The 20901-nt window shown below is 39.4% G+C and overlaps 1 protein-coding gene across 1 annotated transcript; it reads left to right on the top strand.

The window, feature by feature from the left end:
• The first annotated feature begins 8942 nt into the window (after positions 1–8942).
• On the top strand, positions 8943–18565 carry LOC135577520 (T-cell receptor-associated transmembrane adapter 1-like). Its single transcript, XM_065047657.1, has 5 exons — positions 8943–9044; positions 9400–9440; positions 10518–10579; positions 11215–11273; positions 18239–18565. Exons 1-5 carry the CDS (start codon positions 8943–8945, stop codon positions 18515–18517), a joined length of 543 nt encoding a protein of 180 aa, XP_064903729.1. The 3' UTR covers positions 18518–18565.
• The last annotated feature ends 2336 nt before the right edge of the window (positions 18566–20901 follow it).

The raw sequence follows: 20901 nt of genomic DNA, 5'->3' as shown, positions 1-20901 counted from the left end.
GTCATTTTCATGCGATTTTTCATCATGTTAATTACAACCTCAAGAACTGTATAAAGTGGAAGAATTCCCACAATTTTCAGTGTTTTTCCATTAATTTCTCCTCATCAACTCTCTTCATTATGATAAAGCTCTAAATAGTTAAGAGTCTATATCACCTTTGGACTCAGATGGAAGGTTATATTATATTAATCAAGACTAACCTGCTCCTTCATGTTCAAATAGGATGCTAATCCAGTAAATTTTTTCTTAAGCATTGATCTAAGGCAGTTAATGTAAAAATAATTTTCCAAAGTAATAACATCTCAAATAAGCATATACTGCACAGGTTATATTCTCACATAAGAACTTTTCTTGAAGAACAATGTTTTACATTGCTCCTTAGACTACAATGAGGGCTATTTCAATGTACGTATTCAAAAAAGGTAAACGTAGTCATGTGATTCACTTTTTCTGTTAAGAAACTGTTCTGCCTTCTACATTATGCACTATTGGAAATAAAATCGTGTGCTCTGCAAAAACAAACAAATAAACAAAAACCATAAAAAAACCAAGCCCTCAGAAGTTAACAGAAAACTTCTTTGACGGTGCTCAGAGTGCAATCTTCCTCTGGAAGAAGCTACTCCAATGGCTTCTCTACCCAAACATGGGCATGTTTCATTAAATTTTAAAGATAAATACACATCGTAAGCCACATGCTGATGTACCCTGTCTTTCCACAAATGTTCTGGATTGTGGGTCCAGATTTATAGACTTTAAAGAATAGAGGAAACATATCATGATATCCTAACCTGACCTTCCAGAGCTGGCAATGGTATCATTTTGGCATCGTGCCTCTGAATCCTATTTCAGCTAAACCATAGTCTCTCTCGGAGATGAACTTTCAGACTTGCTTTAGAAATCTCAAGAGATAAGGAGTCATCAAAGAGGTATCTAAATACTTTTGTTGAATTCAACACAACATCACAAACAGGAAGACTTAGAGCGTGGGTCTCATGTGAATATCACAAAAGCAGGTTTGTATCACATAAAATGGAACTAATATTCCTATACATGCTCTTCTGTGGCAAGGCAGGTGGATAATAAATACACTAATAAAGACATACATAATTACATATGCAAATGAATTTCAAATTCCTTTGAAGGAAATTACACATTTGAATGAGGCAAACACTGAAGGAGACTGCCAGTTTGCTAGTGAGGTTGCATAAGCCTGAACCACGCTTCCTGTTTTTAAGAAAGCTGGTGGAAAAAAAAAGGCTGAAGACCTTAAAGACTGGTGGCAGCTGTAGAGATAGATTCATGCTGCCAGGTCCAACACAAAAGAGCATCCAAGGTTTGCCAACATAACTTGATTGTCTGTTGGATAAAGGGTGGGGAGTATTCCTAGAAACAACAAAAACAGGTAAGTGTTATCTTTTCAGTATTATAAACTTGTAAACAAATCAGCAGTAAAAACACACTGGTAGAGCACTAGCATTCCAAGAAAGTTGGTCAGGGTTCTGAATTCAAATTATTAATAATAATCATTATGATGATGAGTCATCATCGACAACTTAAACCTTCCTTAATTAAGGTTTATTAATGAAGACTAAGGATTGGTGTTAGTTTTGTGCTTAATATATTTACTGTGCTGAAGGCTTATTTTACAATGCGCCGCTTCCCTTCTGAATTATGAAGCTGATAACTTATAAAGCAATTAGTTGTGCACTAATTAATTGCAGTTTAAGGAATCCTTTCCGGAGAATTAATCTTGCCTTAAAAACTCACACAGGTGGAAGCATGTTTAATGCTAATTTAACATTCATCAGTCTTTTAATGGGTTTCTTTATCTAAGGGTCATTAGTATGTAATATTATTTATCTCACCATTCAGTTGGAGAGGGGGGAAAACACTAATTTTATCTCATCTTGACAAATTTGCAGAAAGAACAGGAAGCAAATAATTTTGTGCTCCAGATGATCATTTTAAATCCGGTAGCGACCAAAGTAATTAATCTGCTTGTATGAATGATGAGTCGATACCATAGATGGCATGTCCAGCTAGACATGCATCTATATTGCGCACCTCACGTTCCTTTTCCGTAGGAGAAACTGGTCAAAGTATGGTATCTTGCTGTTAGCCTTTGTGAGAGATTCTCTAAACAAAATACATTAGAACAAGAAGGAACCAAACATAGTACTTCTGCTACCTATTCTTATGCTGTTAGGAGGACAAACACCTATTTCTAGCCCCAAATTGTTAAATCTGTCCCCTGCCCCCAAAGGTAAGTACAAGATTATACCTTCTCCTTTGAGTTGCAGTAGTATTGAATTGCATAAACTAATCCAGGAAAGTTTAGAATGTCTGGGGGGCTTCTGTTTGTTTGGTTATTCTTTTTGGTTTGCTTCCTCCTCTCCATCCCCCTCCAATTACAGTATAACGAGCCCTGCAAAGAGAAAACCTGACAAGTGACCAAAAGTTTATTTGTTCCCGTGTTTTTTCTCTGTTGATAGAGAAAGTCATCATAATATATTTAAAAAGGAGAAAAGGCACACATAACTATGTCTTTATAAAGTCTTTTACTTGCCTGTATTTTGTTGTTGAATATAGTTTACAGCACTGTAAAATATACTAAGAGGAGACGAGTAACTCCATCCCTAAACTCAGAAAAGTAAAAACATCATCCAGATGGAGCAAATTACCGAAGGTGGGTGTTTGCTTGGGTGCAACTCCAAGTTTGACCCTGTTTCCAAATAGAAGTGAAAGAACAGCAGAACGGGAATATATAATTAATACTAGAGAGATTCAGGTATTAGATAGTCAAAACACTCCCACCTTTATAATGATCAAATATAGTATTTCTGCCACTTACACTTCCCAGCTTGGAACAATAAAACGAGAATCGTCCTTCTCATGAAACCTTTGGCTATATGATGAACTCTTTCACAGAGGAGCGCATTAGTCTAAGAATAGCTTCAATATAGTTTCTTATGAACAAACTACCATGGCTCTGGCTTTTCCCCATCGGAGATAGACTATGACAGAAAACCCTGAGGAAATTTGAGCTTATCCCATTAGAATCATAATGTACTATTTCCAGGGGCCTAATTTTTTCTTAGGACTGTTTTTTCAAAGATATAACAAATTTTTTTAAAATATGAAATTTGATTGCAATAGAGTGAGAATGCCCCTGAACACAGTGCTACAGGTTCTTTGGAAGAAATATGTAATACGTAAAAAATAATAATCTGCTTTTGCTACATTTGACAGTAAATTACTTGAATGATAATTAAAATTAGAGTATAGAATACAAGAGACTATTTCAGAACAGACTATAATTAGTCTAATAGACTTCTCTTTCTGTTTATTTCTCACTCTCCATCATAGAATCACAGAATCACAGAATCGACTGGGTTGGAAAAGACCCCAGAGATCATCGAGTCCAACCCTTGGTTCAACTCTAGTCCGTTTACTAGATCATGGCACTAAGTGCCATGTCCAATCTCAGTTTAAAAACCTCCAGGGATGGCGAGTCCACCACCTCCCTGGGCAGGCCATTCCAGTGCCTGACCACTCTCTCTGTAAAGAATTTCTTTCTAATATCCAGCCTAAATTTCCCCTGGCAGAGTTTAAGCCCATGCCCCCTTGTCCTATTGCTAACTGCCTGGGAGAAGAGACCAATCCCCACCTGGCTATAACTTCCCTTCAGGTAGTTATAGAGAGTGATGAGGTCACCTCTAAGCCTCCTCTTCTCTAGACTAAACAACCCCAGCTCCCTCAGCCTCTCCCCATAGGTCTTATGTTCAAGTCCATTCACCAGTCGTGTTGCTCTTCTCTGGACCTGCTCCAGCACTTCAATGTCTTTCCTGAACTGAGGGGCCCAGAACTGAACACAATACTCCAGGTGTGGCCTCACCAATGCAGAGTACAGGGGAAGGATCACTTCCCTTGTCCTGCTGACCACGCTATTTTTGATACAGGACAGGATACCGTTGGCCTTCTTGGCCACCTGAGCACACTGATGTCTCATGTTGAGCTTCCTGTCAATTAGTACCCCTAGGTCCCTTTCTGTCTGACTGCTCTCCGGCCACTCTGCGCCCAGCCTGTAGCGCTGCAGGGGGTTGTTGTGACCAAAGTGCAGCACCCGGCACTTGGCCTTATTGAACTTCATCCCATTGGAATCAGCCCATTTTTCCAGTCTATCCAGATCCCTCTGCAGAGCCCTCCTGCCTTCCAGCAGGTCGACACTCCCTCCCAACTTGGTGTCATCAGCAAATTTGCTGATGATGGTCTCAATCCCCTCATCTAAATCGTCAATAAAGATGTTCAACAGGACTGGACCCAACACTGACCCCTGGGGAACACCACTAGTGACTGGCCGCCAGCTAGATGCAGCCCCATTCATCAGCACTCTCTGGGCCCGGCCTTCCAGCCAGTTCTTAACCCAGCATAGTGTACACTTGTCCAAGCCATGGGCTACCAGCTTTTGCAGGAGTATATTATGGGAGACAGTGTCAAAGGCCTTGCTGAAGTCCAGATAGACCACATCCACGGCTTTCCCCTCATCCACCAGGTGAGTCACCTGATCATAGAAGGAGATCAGGTTGGTCAGACAGGACCTGCCCCTCCTAAACCCATGCTGGCTGGGTCTGATCCCTTGTCCATCCTGAAGGTGCTGTGTGATTCCATTCAGGATGATCTGCTCCATAACCCTGCCAGGCACCGAGGTCAGGCTGACAGGCCTGTAGTTGCCAGGGTCAGCTTTGCAGCCCTTTTTGTGGACTGGGGTAACATTGGCCAATTTCCAATCATATGGGACCTCCCCAGTGAGCCAGGACTGTTGGAAGATGATGGAGAGCGGCTTGGCAAGTTCTTCTGCTAGCTCCCTCATCACCCTAGGATGGATCCCATCTGGTCCCGTAGACTTGTGAGGATCCAGATGGCTCAGTAAATCACCAACTATTTCCTCCTGGAATACAAGGGGCCTATTTGGCTTCCTATCTCTGTCAACCACCTCCAGAGATGAGTTGTCCTGAGGGCCACCTGTCTTACTGGTAAAAACTGAGGCAAAGTAGGTATTAAGTACCTCAGCTTTCTCCTCATCTTTGTTAACTATATTTCCCTCAAAGTCCAACAGAGAATGGAGGTTTTCCTTGCCCCTCCTTTTGTTATTAACATATTTGAAGAAGGACTTTTTATTATCCCTGACAGAATTGGCCAAATTAACTTCAAATTGCACTTTTGTTTCCCTGATTTTTTTCTGCATGATCTAGCTATTTCCATAAATTCTTCATAAGTAGCCAGCCCTTTTTTCCACAGTCGGTAAAGTCTCTTCTTATTTCTGATTTCATTCAGAATCTCCCTGTTTAGCCAAGCCGGTTGTCTTCCCTGCCGGCTAGCCTTTCGGCACACTGGTATAGCCTGTTCCTGTGCACTCAAAACCTCCTGCTTGAAGCATGTCCAACCCTCCTGGGCCCCCTTGTTTTTAAGCATTGTTTCCCAGGGTATGCTCTGAACTAGACTTTTGAATAGGCAAAAATCTGCCCTCCGGAAGTCCAGCGTAGAGGTTTTGTTAATGGTTCTCCCTGCATCTCTGAGTATTGAAAATTCTATTATTTCATGGTCGCTATGCCCCAGGCGGCCTCCAACCCCTACATCTCCCACCAGCCCTTCTCTGTTTGTAAACAGTAGGTCTAGCGGGGTCTTGCCCCTGGTAGGCTCATTTACCAGCTGATGAAGGAAATTGTCCTCTATACACTCCAGGAACTTCCTAGACTGCCTCTTCTGTGCAGTATTGAGCTCCCAGCAGATATCCGGCAGGTTTAAGTCATCCACAAGAACAAGGGCCGACTATTTTGAGACATCTGCCAGCTGCTTGTAGAATAATTCATCTCCTTCATCGTCCTGGTTGGGCGGTCTATAACAGGCACCCACGAGGATGTCAGCCTTGTTGAACTTCCCTCTGATTCTGGTCCACAGGCACTCAACCTTGTCACTGCTGACCTCAAGTTTAACAGAGTCGAGTGACTCTCTAACATATAAAGCCACCCCTCCACCTCTCCTACCCTGCCTATCTTTTCTGAAGAGCTTGTAGCCACACATAGCAGCACTCCAGTCATATGAGTCATCCCACCATGTTTCTGTGATGGCAACTATGTCATAGCTTTCCTGCTGCACGATGGCTTCCAGCTCCTCTTGTTTGTTGCCCATACTGCATGCATTAGTGTACATGCACTTCAAGTGGGCAACAACCAGCACAAACAGTTAACTGTCATGGGTTGCATCTGCTATTATACATAAAGGGACAGCTTTATAGCTCCTATGGCAAAGACAAAAACCAAAACAACCTGAAGCCACACGTATGTTTGTATACATTCCCCTGAAATACAACCAGGTGTTTAAGTCAGAGTTGTGGAACATAAATTTAAAAATAAACTCAGTTGTGTTCAGCTAGGAATACATATAAATATTGTTTTCTTAATCTCCCCACACCTATGCAATTTCCTAAATCATGTTTAAGAAAGAACTATAGATAGTGAGGTTTAACACATTGGTACGTTGTATTAGAAATCCCAGTTTCATGCCTTTTGATTTGCTAGAATATTTTTAAAGTCCTAGACAAGTGGGACTGCTCAAATACTGTAGATGTTAAACCTGAGACTGAAAAGGGAAACAACTTTTTTTTCAAACCTCTACCTTTTTCCAGATAATATTCCAATTTAAATCAGAATCGGAAACACAAAAATAATACTTGTAATCAAAAATTTGTTTTCCTCCCGCACTTCAATTAAGGGCTGAAAATATTAAAATAAAAAAGTAAAACTAAGAGTTCTCCTTCTGCCTGGAAACACTGGGGGGAAAAAAAAGGATTCCTGAATCAGAAAAATAAATGACAGCATTCAGGATCAGGAAAAAGGTACATAGTTAGATCAGAACTTTATTTTAGGTATTGACTCTCTTTCAAACAAATCACAGGGTTGTAGTTTCTATCTCAGTTACACGTGCTTCACTTCTCTCATGCAATAATACTGGCTTTGCTCCCTGAAAAAAAAAATAAAAAAAAAAAAATAAAGAGATTTTGTAGGAGAAGAAGGAAGGAGGAGAAGGATGACCCTTATTATTTAGGCACGACCTTGAGATTTTAAGCTCTTGCCTTTGACACAGACTTCTTGTAGTTTTGGACAGGTTGCATAGGATGCAAATGCCGAGTGACTAATTGTAGACTAACCAGGTTCCAAGCACTGATGGTTCTTGACGTGGCCTGACAACATCTTCTCAAGGTATGATGTCCCTTTCTTTTAACTCCTTCTCTGAAAAATCAGAATAATATGTAGCTGCCTCACGGAGGTGTCATCCCTCCTCAAGAATGTCTGGAAGTACAATGTGATAAAAACAGCTACAAGCCTGTCAGAAAGTTACATCTCTGTTTTGTCCCTTTTAAAAGAGAGTTCTGAAATGAAGGAAACCTGCATCATAGAATTCCATGCAATTTGTGATTTTTTACTACCAAGGATTATCTTATCTTGTTTCAACATCATAAACACATCTCTGGCTTGAAATAAAACAAAACTAAGAGAGCTTTTGCAACCCCAGCATAATTAGGGAACAAAGCCCATAAAGGGGCTGTCCCCAAGATGAGCTGGAGCCAGTCAACCAGGGAAAAAAATCTCTGTCTTCTCAGCAGGAGCACATCTATTGCCTCCGCCACCTGTGGCTGGCAACACAGGAATGTGTATTCCTGTATTCTTTTACCTCAGCTTTCCTTTATGGACCAAACAAAACATCAGCCCCCTGAAGGAATCCAGCTACAGCAAAACCAAATAAGTGTGTTAAGAACCTGCTCTAATCCCATTCTGAGAGTACCATCTAGTCTCTCCCCTTGACTGCTCTGTTCCAGCTAGACCTTTTAATGCAATATTAGTGGAAGTCCTTAGTTTTGGGGGCCAGGCTTTATTTCAAACACTCTGAATCTAGAGAAATATAAAACATGCCTCTAGGGAAGGTGAAAAATCTAGCTTCAAGCTCCTTTCACTCATGTATTGGGCTCAGCATTTCCTCTGTAAAGGAAGGGTTTTCACAAGCCATTTGCAGCAACGCCAATCACTTTGGCCACTAGACTGTCACAAATAGGCTCTTGTCTTCAGCATGGTTTGTGATGGAAAATCTGTATGAGTTAGGTTAATCGAAGAATTAATTAAATGGCAAAATTCACTTGGTGCAGGGGGAGTTCCTTCCTGTATTTCTAACATGGCTCCAAGGAGAGGTGAGCTCAGTGCAAAAGGAGGCTTTATTTGTTTAAGTTGACACACCTTTTCCCAAGTGATTCTTCAGGAGCTGTTCAGGTTTTTCTCTGTAGTAGTTCACTGATTCCCAGCCACTTCTCCTCCTTTGCCACTACAACATCTACTTTCTCAGGAAGGAGAGCGAGGATATGAGTACAAGTGGTTTTAATAGGAAATGCAAGAAAAGACATAACCAACCTTTGAAATCTGTTGCAGAGATTCTTAAACCCTGATGGTCTTAGCTATTATTCAGAGACATTTCCAGTGAAGTTGTTTTGACTGAATTAATCTTCAGAACTACATTCACGAACTCCAGAATTGAGCCCAAAATTTACTGCAAATAATAAGTTAAAGACAGTTACAAAAATAATTTCAAAGCTATTGACTTTTTTCTTTATCGATTTCTGACTTTTACTGCATCTTACAGGTAAACCAATAGTCCAACCTTTGGCCGAATTCCTATGAAATAGTAGTTCTGTTAACAGCTTCTTGACATTGCTCTCTTATTATTGAGCATATGGGTTTGATATTAATTATTTAGCTTGTATAGCAATGGCTGTCACAGAGTAAACAACAAAATAGTAGCTTCAATTACAGAAAGCAAAAATCAGCCCACCACAAAGAATACAGTAAAATTGTTGACAACACAAACTATGGAATTCTTTTCTCTCAGTTGCAGAAATGGACTGCCATTTTTCTGTCTGGGGAGTTTTGGCCTTTCTGAGTTTGGCTCTTGTTGTTTCGTTGATACTGAACATTTCATACTATATGAAAAAGAAGCAAGGTAAGTAATGTCTCTGTAAGGAATGGAGTTTGAGGGGTTAAAGTGTTTGCAGAGAAAGCCATCACTGCTTGGAGATTTCAAGCCAACAAATGCATTAATTATTTTTCGGCAAGAATGATTCTAGTAGAGAGCATGTGGACTTTGCAGCCACAGGACAGGGTAGCACACCAACATTTCTTGTATTAGTCACAAGTATTTGAGAAAAGCAGGGGGACAAATGAAGGTTCTCAGAGCCAAGAGCATTCCATTTTACTGTCTACGGTGAAATCAAAAGCATGTCAGTTGGACAGTTATCTGAAGTGTTCTAAAAATAGCATGTTTCATTTGCTCTTTCTTTTTTTTTTAACAAATTTTCCTGCTAAAAAGTATAAAGACTATGAAGACAACAGTCCAAGGTAAGATTGATAAAATATTTCTTTCTGGAAAGGTTGAAATAAGCAATAAATAATGAGAGACGGCTTTGGAGGGACAGCATAGGGAAAAATCCAGTATGTCATGAAGCCCGCCTGGAAACACCAGAGAGCACGCTGGTTGTGGAAAAGAAAAATCTGAAGAAAACAGGAAAAAAATCATGTGGAAGTGATGTACTAAAAAATCATGCGGAAGTGATGTACTCCAGTCATTTCATCAAAAATGAAATAATTGCATGTTAATATGAGAATTTTGTATACTGAAGTGCAAGATATAGAGATAAAACAATATTTACTATCACTCAAACTCAGTAAGTCTATAATAATTTAAGATAAATATCAGAAAACAATAAGTTACAATATATAAAAACATGTATTTACATTTCATACCCTTATTTTATAAATGATGTTCAAAAGCAATGAAATGGAGTCTGTTTACAGCTGCTGGATACCTAATGATCTGTTACAAGTCTGTTTCTCTTATCCCATAGTAAAAAAAAAAATAGGCCAAACGTTAAGAAACAGAGATGGAAAGGGTCTCATGTCAACCAAAATATAAAAGGCCCTTGAAACAGAAATACATAAGCATTCACCTGTTTCCCCAAACCAATCCTCAATTACAAATTTACCTGAAGTTGGGAAGTCTCTGTTTTTAAGAACATTGCCCCAAGAGACCCATTTAGTGCTTTAGTTTGTATTGCAAAGCGGGCTCAGAGGACATGAAGTGGGTTCATTTCAGAGATCAATAATACCTCTAGAACTACATCAAACGGTAGCTTAGTGGTCTTGAGATTAGCTTTAAACTTAAGTAAGTTCCAGGAAAGAAGAGTTCTATTCTTGGCTAGATAACAAATCTCTCTTCAGAACATGCACATAGCCATTTCTGTGCTGTGTCCCCACACTTGTTTCCCCCCCCACCCCGATATTTTTGGTCTTGTTTTTCAGATCACATACAATCTGCTTGCTACTGCCACATGCGTGTAAAATGTTTAAAGTCTAATAGTGAAGTCCTAAATCAAGCATATTCTGTGAATTAAAAGTATTTTTCCGTTGCCCTTCTAGCTATGATGGCTACTACACAGAAGATGACCCAGTTTATGGCAATCTCAATCAAGATATTTTAGGTAAGCTTCACTTTGAGAACACGTGTCTGTTCAGAGGCTGTGATAAATGTGTAGTTAAAAACTGACTGACCAACGCTTTCTGTGTTTCTCAACACAGAATTAATACCAGCTTGGGATAGAACTGCAAACCATCATACTGCACTACTCTTTTTAAGACCAGGTCTCATACTGAAGTGGATTTTTTGCAGTCCAAATGATCCTGTTCAGCCAAATATCTCAAAACCAAGAGCTGTTCTTCATGTAAAGCTGCACCAGTTGAAATAACAGCTTCATCCATGCAGTTACAGCAATCTAAGACACATATTACTCCCTGCCCAAAGTCAATGCTCCCACACAAGATGGTACCCCTAGCAGTCTAAAATGACGCCCACTTAGTGAATAATGAGAAACTTTCCATCCATATGAACAGAAAATGCTTTTCATTTTCACAGTACGCATGTCTGAATTTCTTAGCCCTTCGCCCTTCTGTTAATAGAGAAAGAGATCTGTGTGTGAATTCAAAAAAAAACAAACTTCTACCAAAGTAAACTGGGGGAAGTTGGTTCTGTAACAGGGAGGATCTGTTAATTTGATCTTTTAAGAATCAGTAGTGTGCCTTAATAACTAAAACATTTTTCTACTTTGATAAACTGTAGAGGAATATTGTTACGGGCAGATGAAGTCCCAGCCTCAAAGGCCAGTTAACCAGCTACAGGTATCTCTAAGTTTAATTCTGGATTTCTGAATTAGGGTAATGTGGTCTGTCTCAGAATTTTTGTGTGTATCCCATGACAATATATAACAAAAATTTTCACTCTGCTCATCATGAAAATTACCATGCAATAGTGTCGTAGTTCATCAAGAAATTTAAGCACGGACTTGACCCTTTGTTCCATCTGGGACATTAATGAGGGAGCAGGAGAATTATAGACAGCTCATTTCCATCCATATGGCATAATAAAGCTCGGTCACAGGCATGCAGATCAGGCTGAATTGAATTCTCTCTCAGGATACTTCCAGGTGGTGGAAAATTTATTTTTTTTTTCTTTTTAAATCTAGACATTTGCTTTATTAACTTCACAGAAACAGACTAACCTATGAAAATTCCAATATGAAAAATGTTTGATAATTTGGCTTGAAAAACACAGAGAAAAACAGGGGAAAGACACACGAGGCATACATTTTGCACTGCAAATGAGATCATATTTACAGACAAGAATCACCCATCTTTAGTTTTCTGCACAGACCAAGCCTATGAAAAATGTAACTGGATTATAATTTAAAAAACAAACAAACAAAACCAGTAAGAAGAAAAAGAGATCAAATAATGTCTTACATCCCAAAGAACTTGGACCAATTATATAAAGTACCCTCAGTCCCACAGTGAATCTTTCCAATAATAGCTGCCATAACCCTGTGGAGGGGTTTTGATAGATAAAGATTTGTTGCTGAATTAGTCTGGCTCAAAGGAATCTCAAGGCCGCTTCGAGAAGCTGAGAACAGAATCTGCTGTGAGAAAGAGGTGTGTTCCTCAATCAGCGGGGTCCCATCATCGGACGTATCATCAGTGAGACTCCAGCGCATGGACAGCCCATGATACTCATTTAGCGAATCCATGCTTGGAGCGTGGACGCGTGATTAGAATATAGTTGCATATATAAGGAGGCTTGTTTCTGTAATAAATGGCTTTGCGTGATTCACATTGAATCAGAATGCTGAGTCCTTTATCGTTCCAACAAATGGTGATCCCGACGTGATACTCTGGTGTACCACTACGATCGGGGAAAAGCCTGGAGTGGCCCAGCCGGGAGCGGCTTCAGCTGGACTGAAGACCGGACAGAGGGTAAGGACGCCCCGGGAATAAAGTCCTTGATGCAGCAAAGGGAAAAATTGATTGGCTGGGAACAGGAGGAGGGAAGAGTAAAGTTATGGGACAGAACGTGTTCTCTGAAGCACAAGCTGCAGTTAAGTTCCTCCTGCATATTCTCTCTATGAGAGGACTTACATAGGAAAAATGTAACATATGTAGACTATTAATTTGGTGTAGAATTAACGGCTACCCGGGAGAAAATTAGAAGGCTTTTAAACGTTAACTTTGGGATGATAAAGGGAAGAAATTACGGAATAAGGTCAGCAATGGAGATGATAAAGAAACTAAATCATTAGCGATTACATGGAAGCTTATAATTTCCGCCTTAAAAGACTTTAAGGGGGCAGCCTGATAGCAAACCTAATAATAACCATAAAGTTTACCCGGATCGAGTCTTTTGTCCCCCTCCCCACTCCATCCCCTGTTGTGCCGTCGGCACCCCCGATGATACAGCAGTCTGGGGCGCAGGGAGGAAAATTACCGAGTGGATGGTCTCCTATACCATTACCCGACTCTAGAGAGATCAAGAAGTCTAAAGGACTGGAATCAGACAATTTGTCAAAAGAACTGGTGAAAGATGAGAATGCTAAAGTCGTAAATATGTGTAATATCAGTCCTTTTACTGATTCATGTCCGCCTTTACCGCCTTCTACCCCTCTAACTCCTACGAGAGAGCAGAAGGAGTTGCCGGATATGAACTGGGCAAAAGAACTGTGTGAAAGATCAGATCAGCTATTAGCGAGTGAATCCAACAGTCAGCAATGCGGTCATGCTGATTGTGACGGGAAAGGGGATGCGCTTGGGGACTCAGCTTATACGAATAATTATGATGCTACAAAGTATTGCCGAGAATGTGCACTGTTCCGAACCCCCCTGTTACTAATGATTCTCCAGCACCGTTCAAGTCCGTGTTATCTGATGACTCAGAAGAGAATGAGGGTTTGAAGCATTTTTCTTGAAAAGTTAAGTATGTGTACGAGTTGCCCCGAGATCAGATAAGAACCATGAAAGACTCAAGCAAAATTAGACCTATGCAATGTAACAGCTATAGATCATTTAGTACAGAACGATCGGGATTCGTTGAAAGGGGCAGGTATCCCACAACTCCTAGAAGAGACACTAATGGACATATCACAACTACAGGCACAATAAGTTTCTGAAATCCTGAGGCAGTCAACAGAACTTGCATATCAAGCTGAGAGGTGCCTGAAACCAACAAAACAGCCAAATCATTTGCAACTATTAATCAGGGTCCCAATGAGAATTACATGCAATTTACTGACCACTTTCAAGAGGCCATCAATAAGCAGGTTGAAAACTTGAAAGCTAAGGAAGCATTGGTATTGAAATTAGCAGTAGAGAATGATGATGTTTGCTATCAACATATTATTTGCGAGTTTTACAGTACCTGTTATGTGGTCCTGTGTATTGCCTCTCTGAAAATCAAGCAGCTTGTTAGGAATGTGAGTTAATTGTTATACCAGTTGTTTTTAAGTGCGCTGTAAAACCTTCTCCCCGCTTTTCACACTCACACTGCAAGCAGCCCTGTGCATTCCTCCCCTTCCCCCCTCCCTCCCTCTTCTCAAGGTTTTTACTTGCAAGATGGGGTCAGGAATTATTGTTTTCAGTTGTGTTCCTAAAAAATCGGTATTCGGAGGTGTTTTAAAACTTAGGAATTATGAGGAAGGAAGATCTTGTTAAATATTGAAATCAGTGTTGGCTGCTGTATAAGTTAAGTGATTGGGAAAAGTGTCTGGAGAATACAATCTTGAAGTGTAACACTCTGTTGCGATTAATGTTGTTTTTAAGGCCAGAAGAGCAGGACAAAATAAATCTCTGCAGTTTTACAGGCGGTGCGATTTGAACTTCAACAAGCTGAGAGAGAATTAACTGATAACACACAGGTCAGAAAACTTGTTAAAGTCTGCAAGATGCTTTACTTATTAACCTGTTTTCTTTGTGGGTATCTGTTTAAGCATGTTGCAATTTTGGTAGGTCTTTCTATATGGTACGATAAGTTCACAGACTGTTAAATCATGAGAATCCGTTGACTCAAAATGTGCATTTTGTGATAAGTAATTTAGTTCTTTACTGCATGAATGTGATGGTAAAATTTTGCATGTAGTAGCTGTTATTTTTCTCTCCAGCATGCTACCTTTATTCCAGCATTCAGACTTGCACAACTCTGTGACAGGCTGTGTCTCATCTCGGTGTGCTGGATTTGGCTTTTCAGTATGCACACCATGTAAAGAATCCTGGTTTTGGAATAACAGCTGTAGTGCACCAGCCTTGCCCAGTCCAGCTTGCTGCGGTGGCAGGGGAGTGGGTGCCAATGGGGCTCCAGCGCACACTGACCTGTTTTGTCAGGGAGACCCAGAGGTGCCTCCACCTGGCTGGGCAGTAAGCGGCCCAAAGGTGCAATGCAAAAATGGAGATATTGTCTTAAATTAGTGTAACTGTGATCCATCTGAATATTTGAACTTGGTAGATGGTTTTCATATCTGAGCTCAGTATTTTAGTTTGCATATTTATATTTGGTACCAAAAGAATCTTGTTCGGGGAGATAATTACAAAATGGGAACCGGTTCCACTGCCAAAATTCCACCTTGCTCCCCCTTAGGATGCATCCTTACACATTAGAGTAATTGCTTATATTGTTATCTAGTAATTTTGAGACCAGAAAAGCATTTAAATTGTTAAACTCTGCTTTGAAAAAAAGCAAAACAAAACAAAACAAAACAAAACAAAACAAAAAAAAAACAACAAAAAAAACCACACCAAAACACCTAAATGCTATGATAGATGTGAATTTGGAAGAGGTTGTATTTAAAAGTTGCTAGAATATTAACTGATTTGGATCTAGGATAATAGAATAATGGATTTATGTTTATTATACTGGTTTTTGACATCTGTAAATTGTAAAAGGTATATGAAGCTAAGGAATGTAACTATTGCTGAGCTACTTGGAATTGCATATAAAGTGTATTATGGTTGGAATGAAATGGGAAAACAAAAGAGCAAAATATCCCAGGCCTGTGTGCAGCTCACTGTAACTGAGAAGTTTACCAGAGCCTCCCACTTTGTACCAGCCATTATGCCAGCTGCATGACCTTGGGTATATCTAAACTGCAGCAAGAAGAGAAAAAAGGAAAAAAAAAAAAAAAATGGAAAAATCTGGCTGCCCACGTTTAAAGCGGTAAAAGGGGGGTTTTCTCTCCCCCCCACTGCAGCGATGTAATACTGAATGGAGCAGTCTGAGGGTGAAGTTTAAAGGCATCCCTAGCAGACCCGTAGTTCTAATGAAACTGGAAAATTAAACCAAAAATTTGTTAATAGGCTTATTCTGTGGTAATTAGTTGTAAGAGACATCTTAGTAAATTCACCATGCTAGTTTTTGAGGTCATGGGAGAGAACGAAAGAAAGGCTTTTTTTTGAGACCAATAGAATGCCAAATTTGGAAAGTTTTAATACATGAATTCTTATAGTTGCCAGAAAGTCCTATATCTCTCTTAGGTTAAGATTTGTTAAGTAAATTGTAAGCTCAAATAATGTTTTCTGAGAATTCTGTTTAGTTGCATGGCCTACAAGAAGCTGCTTGGATGGCGCAGATCTGCTTGCTGCAAGTGAGAAATCTCCAAGGAAATTTCGAATGCTATATTTGCACTAGTATTAACAGCCAATGTTTCGATAAAGCAAATACTGCACTGATAGATCTGAAACAGGACTTCGATCCGGTAAGGGAAAACAATATCCAATAAATATGACAGCCAAAATGGAGTTAGAAATGTTGAGGAATAAATTTATGACAGTCTTACAGGCTGACTGCATTCGATTGGACTTGCAGATTTGTGTATGAAAAACCTGTGGCTATTGTGGGACAGTATGATGACATTGCTAGCAGACTGATATACCGACTGTTATATAGCAATTGTCACTCTGATCAAGAAAATGCAGGGAATGAATTTAAGTCTTAATAGGCCATGATCCTTTTGTCATATATGTACCATTTGTGAAATTTAATTCTGATTTATTTTTTTTATTATTTGTTATCTATGTCTTTGTAAATTGCACTAGCTATTTTTTTTAACAGCACAGCTTTTGGCATGCCTGAATGTAAATTGCTGCAGAAACTGCAAGCCTTTAACATCAGGTCATAGGCCATAGTTGTATTTGGTCTGATCCTACATACTTGCAAAGTTTTTGTCGATGGTTCTGGGAAGTCTCATAAAGCTGTAGTGGTTTGGTGTGAAGATAACGATTGGCATCATTCTGTAAAAGTTATTGAAGGTTCAACCCAATTAGCAGAACTTGGCACAGCTTTAAATTACTTAGAGCTTTTTAAGGAGGAACCTCTACATTTGATTTGTGATTCTGAGTACGTAGTCAAGATCCAACACACGTATCTGGTTCTGAACTTTTTTTGTTTGTTTGTTTTTTTTTTCTTTAAAAAAAAAAAAAAAAAAAAAAACAAAAAAAAAACCAAAAAAAAAACAAAGGGGGGGAAGTAGGGGAAACACCACAAAACCAATTGTCAAAAGCATTGTATGTGATGAAACACTTTGCAAGTATGACCCAAAACCATGCTAAACCAGAAAGAACGTACGTTAGTTATGGTCAAATCACTAGTCAATGAAAAAGGCCGCATCAATTGATAACCTGGGGAAAAGGTTATGTTTGTGTCATTACAGGCCGAGGATTGAAGTGGATTCCACAAAGATTCAACGGATGGAGATGGACAGGAGGGAGATAAGTTGTGAGGACTGTTTCAGATGTAAACCATAGATCCTAATTCAGTGTTATAGATGCTCACAGACCTGGTGGTCTAGAAGCCTATTAGTAAGAAGGTGGTGTACCTTCTTTGGAGAATGGCAATTTGAACAATCAGCAGGAGATCCAAAAGGGTGGTATTATGATTAGATAGTCAATGCATAGATAAGGTAAAATTATGAGATATCCCTACCATAGTAATCTAAGTTTAGCAACTGATAAAGATTTAGAAGGGATCTTTTAGGAATTTAAGAGAATATATTGTATTAACTTGTCTGGTTGTTTTGAATCTATTAAAATAGTGTGTTAATAAGGTTGTCATAGTAGAATTAAGGTTTTAAGAATAGGCAGGTAGTTGTTTGATCTTATTAAGTAAGGTTTAACTGCATTATATGTAATTGTAATTATGTTGTTAATCACGTGTTCTGTGTTGCAGTATATTTCAAAAATGATTCACCGTGCGGTTAAAGGGGCCTGACTAATTCAAGAACAGAAAGGGGGAAGTGTGGAGGGGTTTTGATAGATAAAGATTTGTTGCTGAATTAGTCTGGCCCTAAGGAATCTCAAGGCCGCTTCGAGAAGCTGAGAACATAATCTGCTGTGAGAAAGAGGGGCCTTCCTCAATCAGCGGGGTCCCAACATGGCGTGAATCATTGGACGTATCATCAGTGAGACTCCAGCGCATGGACAGCCCATGATACTCATTTAGCGAATCCATGCTTGGAGCGTGGACGCGTGATTAGAATATAGTTGGATATATAAGGAGGCTTGTTTCTGTAATAAATGTCTCTGCGTGATTCACATTGAATCGGAATGCTGAGTCCTTTATCGTTCCAACACTACCCCAAGAACACGAGTCATTTACTGTTAGGTTACGTTGGTCTGTTTTCTGTGCTGCCACAGCTGAATCATTTGTACTTTTAATGAGCTAATTTGGGTAAACTTCAGCCACTATTATGATTACGGTGTAGACATACTCAAAGTCTTAGACATAACTTTAGAGCAAGCATAACTACTGAATGTTAAAGTGCATGTTCATCTAGGTGGAGTCTGCCCATCAGATGTGTTATGCCTCACTTGATCACAGTGTCAAGGGAAAACGCAGAAAGCCGAGGAGAAAGAAAGGCCCTTCATTAGAGGAGGATGAAGAAGAAAGATCATCTAACCCCACCATGATGGCTTCCAAAGTTAGCATTTATCTCAACAGTGAGCAGCTGGCTGCTGAAAACACAACAAACGTAGAAGCCATTCATGATGATCCCATGAGATTAATGGGCTTGATTCATACTACAAAGGAGAGAACATTTGAAGTGGCTTCATAAACCAAATATGTAATCATAAAGTGATATCTGCTTCTTCGTTCTGGAAAAACAGTGAATGATTAGAGGCAATAACCTGACAAACTGACATACTAAACCATGTTATAAAATGGGTAAGTTAAGTGTTCTAAAGTGTCTTCCAAGCACATTTAGAGACTGAGCAAGAAATAAGATCCAGACTGCCACTTTGAAGGACCTGCCCTTCTGAAGAGATTTTGGAAAGGAGTTGTAGAAGCTGGTATCTCAGCATTCACATGGTATTGATTCCAGTAAAAATTAATCCTTAGTTTAAAACAACCATCAACTTTCAAACAGTCCCAAAAGACCCACCCTGTTGTCTGTAGAGCTCTAGCAGAGTATAACTACTCTTCTATATAGGTTTTAACACCACCTTTGGAAGGAAATTGTGTTTCATGCTTGCACACTTAACGATTTAGTTAAACTAAAAACCGATCATCTGTTCGACATTTTATACTTCCTTACAGTGACTGGTCTATGGTAATAACACAACATATCTAAAGCTAATTGGAGAATAAGCTAATAGCTTGTTTAAAGTAGTAATTGCACATCTTGCAAGATTTAACAATATCCTTATACATCTTTAGTTCCCTTCTCTGAGCAATACCAGGATACATCTCAAATCTCAACTCCTCTACTAATGTTATGTTGTATCCAGCCCACATTAAAGATATTAGCCAAATATCTGTAACATTAAATCTCCTAGGGAGGATTTTTTCCTTCTAATATTCTATGTGATGTTTAATATTCTGTGTGGGTTTTTCACTGCCATTGTTTCATCTATTTTACAAAAGTAGAAAGAGCCTTTTTATTTCCCCAAATAATTCACATATTGTGTGCACATTCATCTTAAGACTTTAAACTCATCAGATGGTAACCTTTTATAGAGTGGGGTTTTATTTTTATGTTCCAGGAGTCATTAAGTAGTAGAAGCAGGAAACAGTAAGGCATCGTGATGTATTAGGCTAGTGCAAAAGGAATTGTGGCTTTCACACTGTTGAAATTTTCCGTTTGATATTGGGATACATTCTTAAATAAATGTGGTTATTTTATGCATCATTTAAATGTTATTTTCTTGCTTTTTGTTTTTTCTTCTTTTTTTCTTCTTTTTTTTTTTTTTTTTTTGCTAATGACTTATTACTTGCTATATATTTTATGTTTATTTTAGACTATGGAAATGTTAGACAAAAACCAAATTTGAGTGGTTTTCTTATTCAAGTTCAAAATGAGTCATAAAGCAGTGAAGACAGCTCACAACATCAACCAGGCATTTGGCCCAGGAACTGCTAAGGAACGTACAGTGCAATGGTGGTTTAAGAAGTTTCACAAAGAAGATGAGAGCCTTGAAGATGAGGAGGGTAGCGGCCAGCCATTGCAAGTTGACAATAACCAGTTCAGAGCAATCATCAAAGCTGATCATCTTACAACTACAGGAGAAGTTGCTGAAGAACTTAGCGTCAACCATCCTACAGTTGTTTGGCATTTGAAGCAAATTGGAAAGGTGAAAAAGGTGATGGATTGATGAAAAGTGAAATTTGTACAAAAACTGACGATGACCAGCTCTGTGGTTGGACAGAGAAGAACCTCCAAAAGACTTCCCAAAGCCAAACTTGCACCAAAAAAAGGTCATGGTCACTGTTTGGTGGTCTGCTGCCGGTCTGATCCACTACAGCTTTCTGAATCCTGGCGAAACCCAAAAAGTATGCTCAGCAAATCAATGAGATGCACTGAAAACTGCAAAGCCCACAGCCAGCCCTTGGTCAATGGAAAGCGCCCAATTCTTCTCCACGACAATGCCCAACCGCACGTTGCCCAACGCTTCAGAAGTTGAATAAATTGGGCTACGAAGTTTTGCCTCATCTGCCATAGTCGCCTGACTGTCACTTCTTCAAGCATCTTGACAACTTTTTGCAGGGAAAAAGCTTCCAATACCAGCAGGATGCAGAACATGCTTTCCAAGAGTTTCTCAAATCCCGAAGCATGGATTTTTATGCCGCAGGAATAAACAAACTTATTTATTATTGGCAAAAATGTGTTGACTGTAATGGTTCCTATTTTGATTTTTAAAGATGTGTTTGAGTCTAGTTATAATGATTTAAAATTCACAGTCCAAACCGACAATTACTTTTGCACCAACTAATAATGTGCCTACCTCTAAGTGTCAGAGAGTTCTGCCTTCTCAAAATAAGGATGTTAGAGCCTTTAAAATCCATGCAGAGCACAGTGTCAAGGAGTCTGAAAGTCTCAAGCACATAGAGCCCTGCAAGTGTTTCAGGTCCTGAAAAATAAAACCCTGAAAGCAGTTACAAGAAACAAACAAAAAAACCCACAGTACAAAGAACCAACACCTCTTGTAAAGGCAGAAGTGG

This window comes from Columba livia (genome assembly GCF_036013475.1).
Source record: "Columba livia isolate bColLiv1 breed racing homer chromosome W unlocalized genomic scaffold, bColLiv1.pat.W.v2 SUPER_W_unloc_5, whole genome shotgun sequence".
NCBI classification, from domain to species: Eukaryota; Metazoa; Chordata; class Aves; order Columbiformes; family Columbidae; genus Columba; species Columba livia.
Note: the sequence above shows the minus strand (reverse complement) of the source record. Positions and strands in the feature narration are given on the sequence as shown.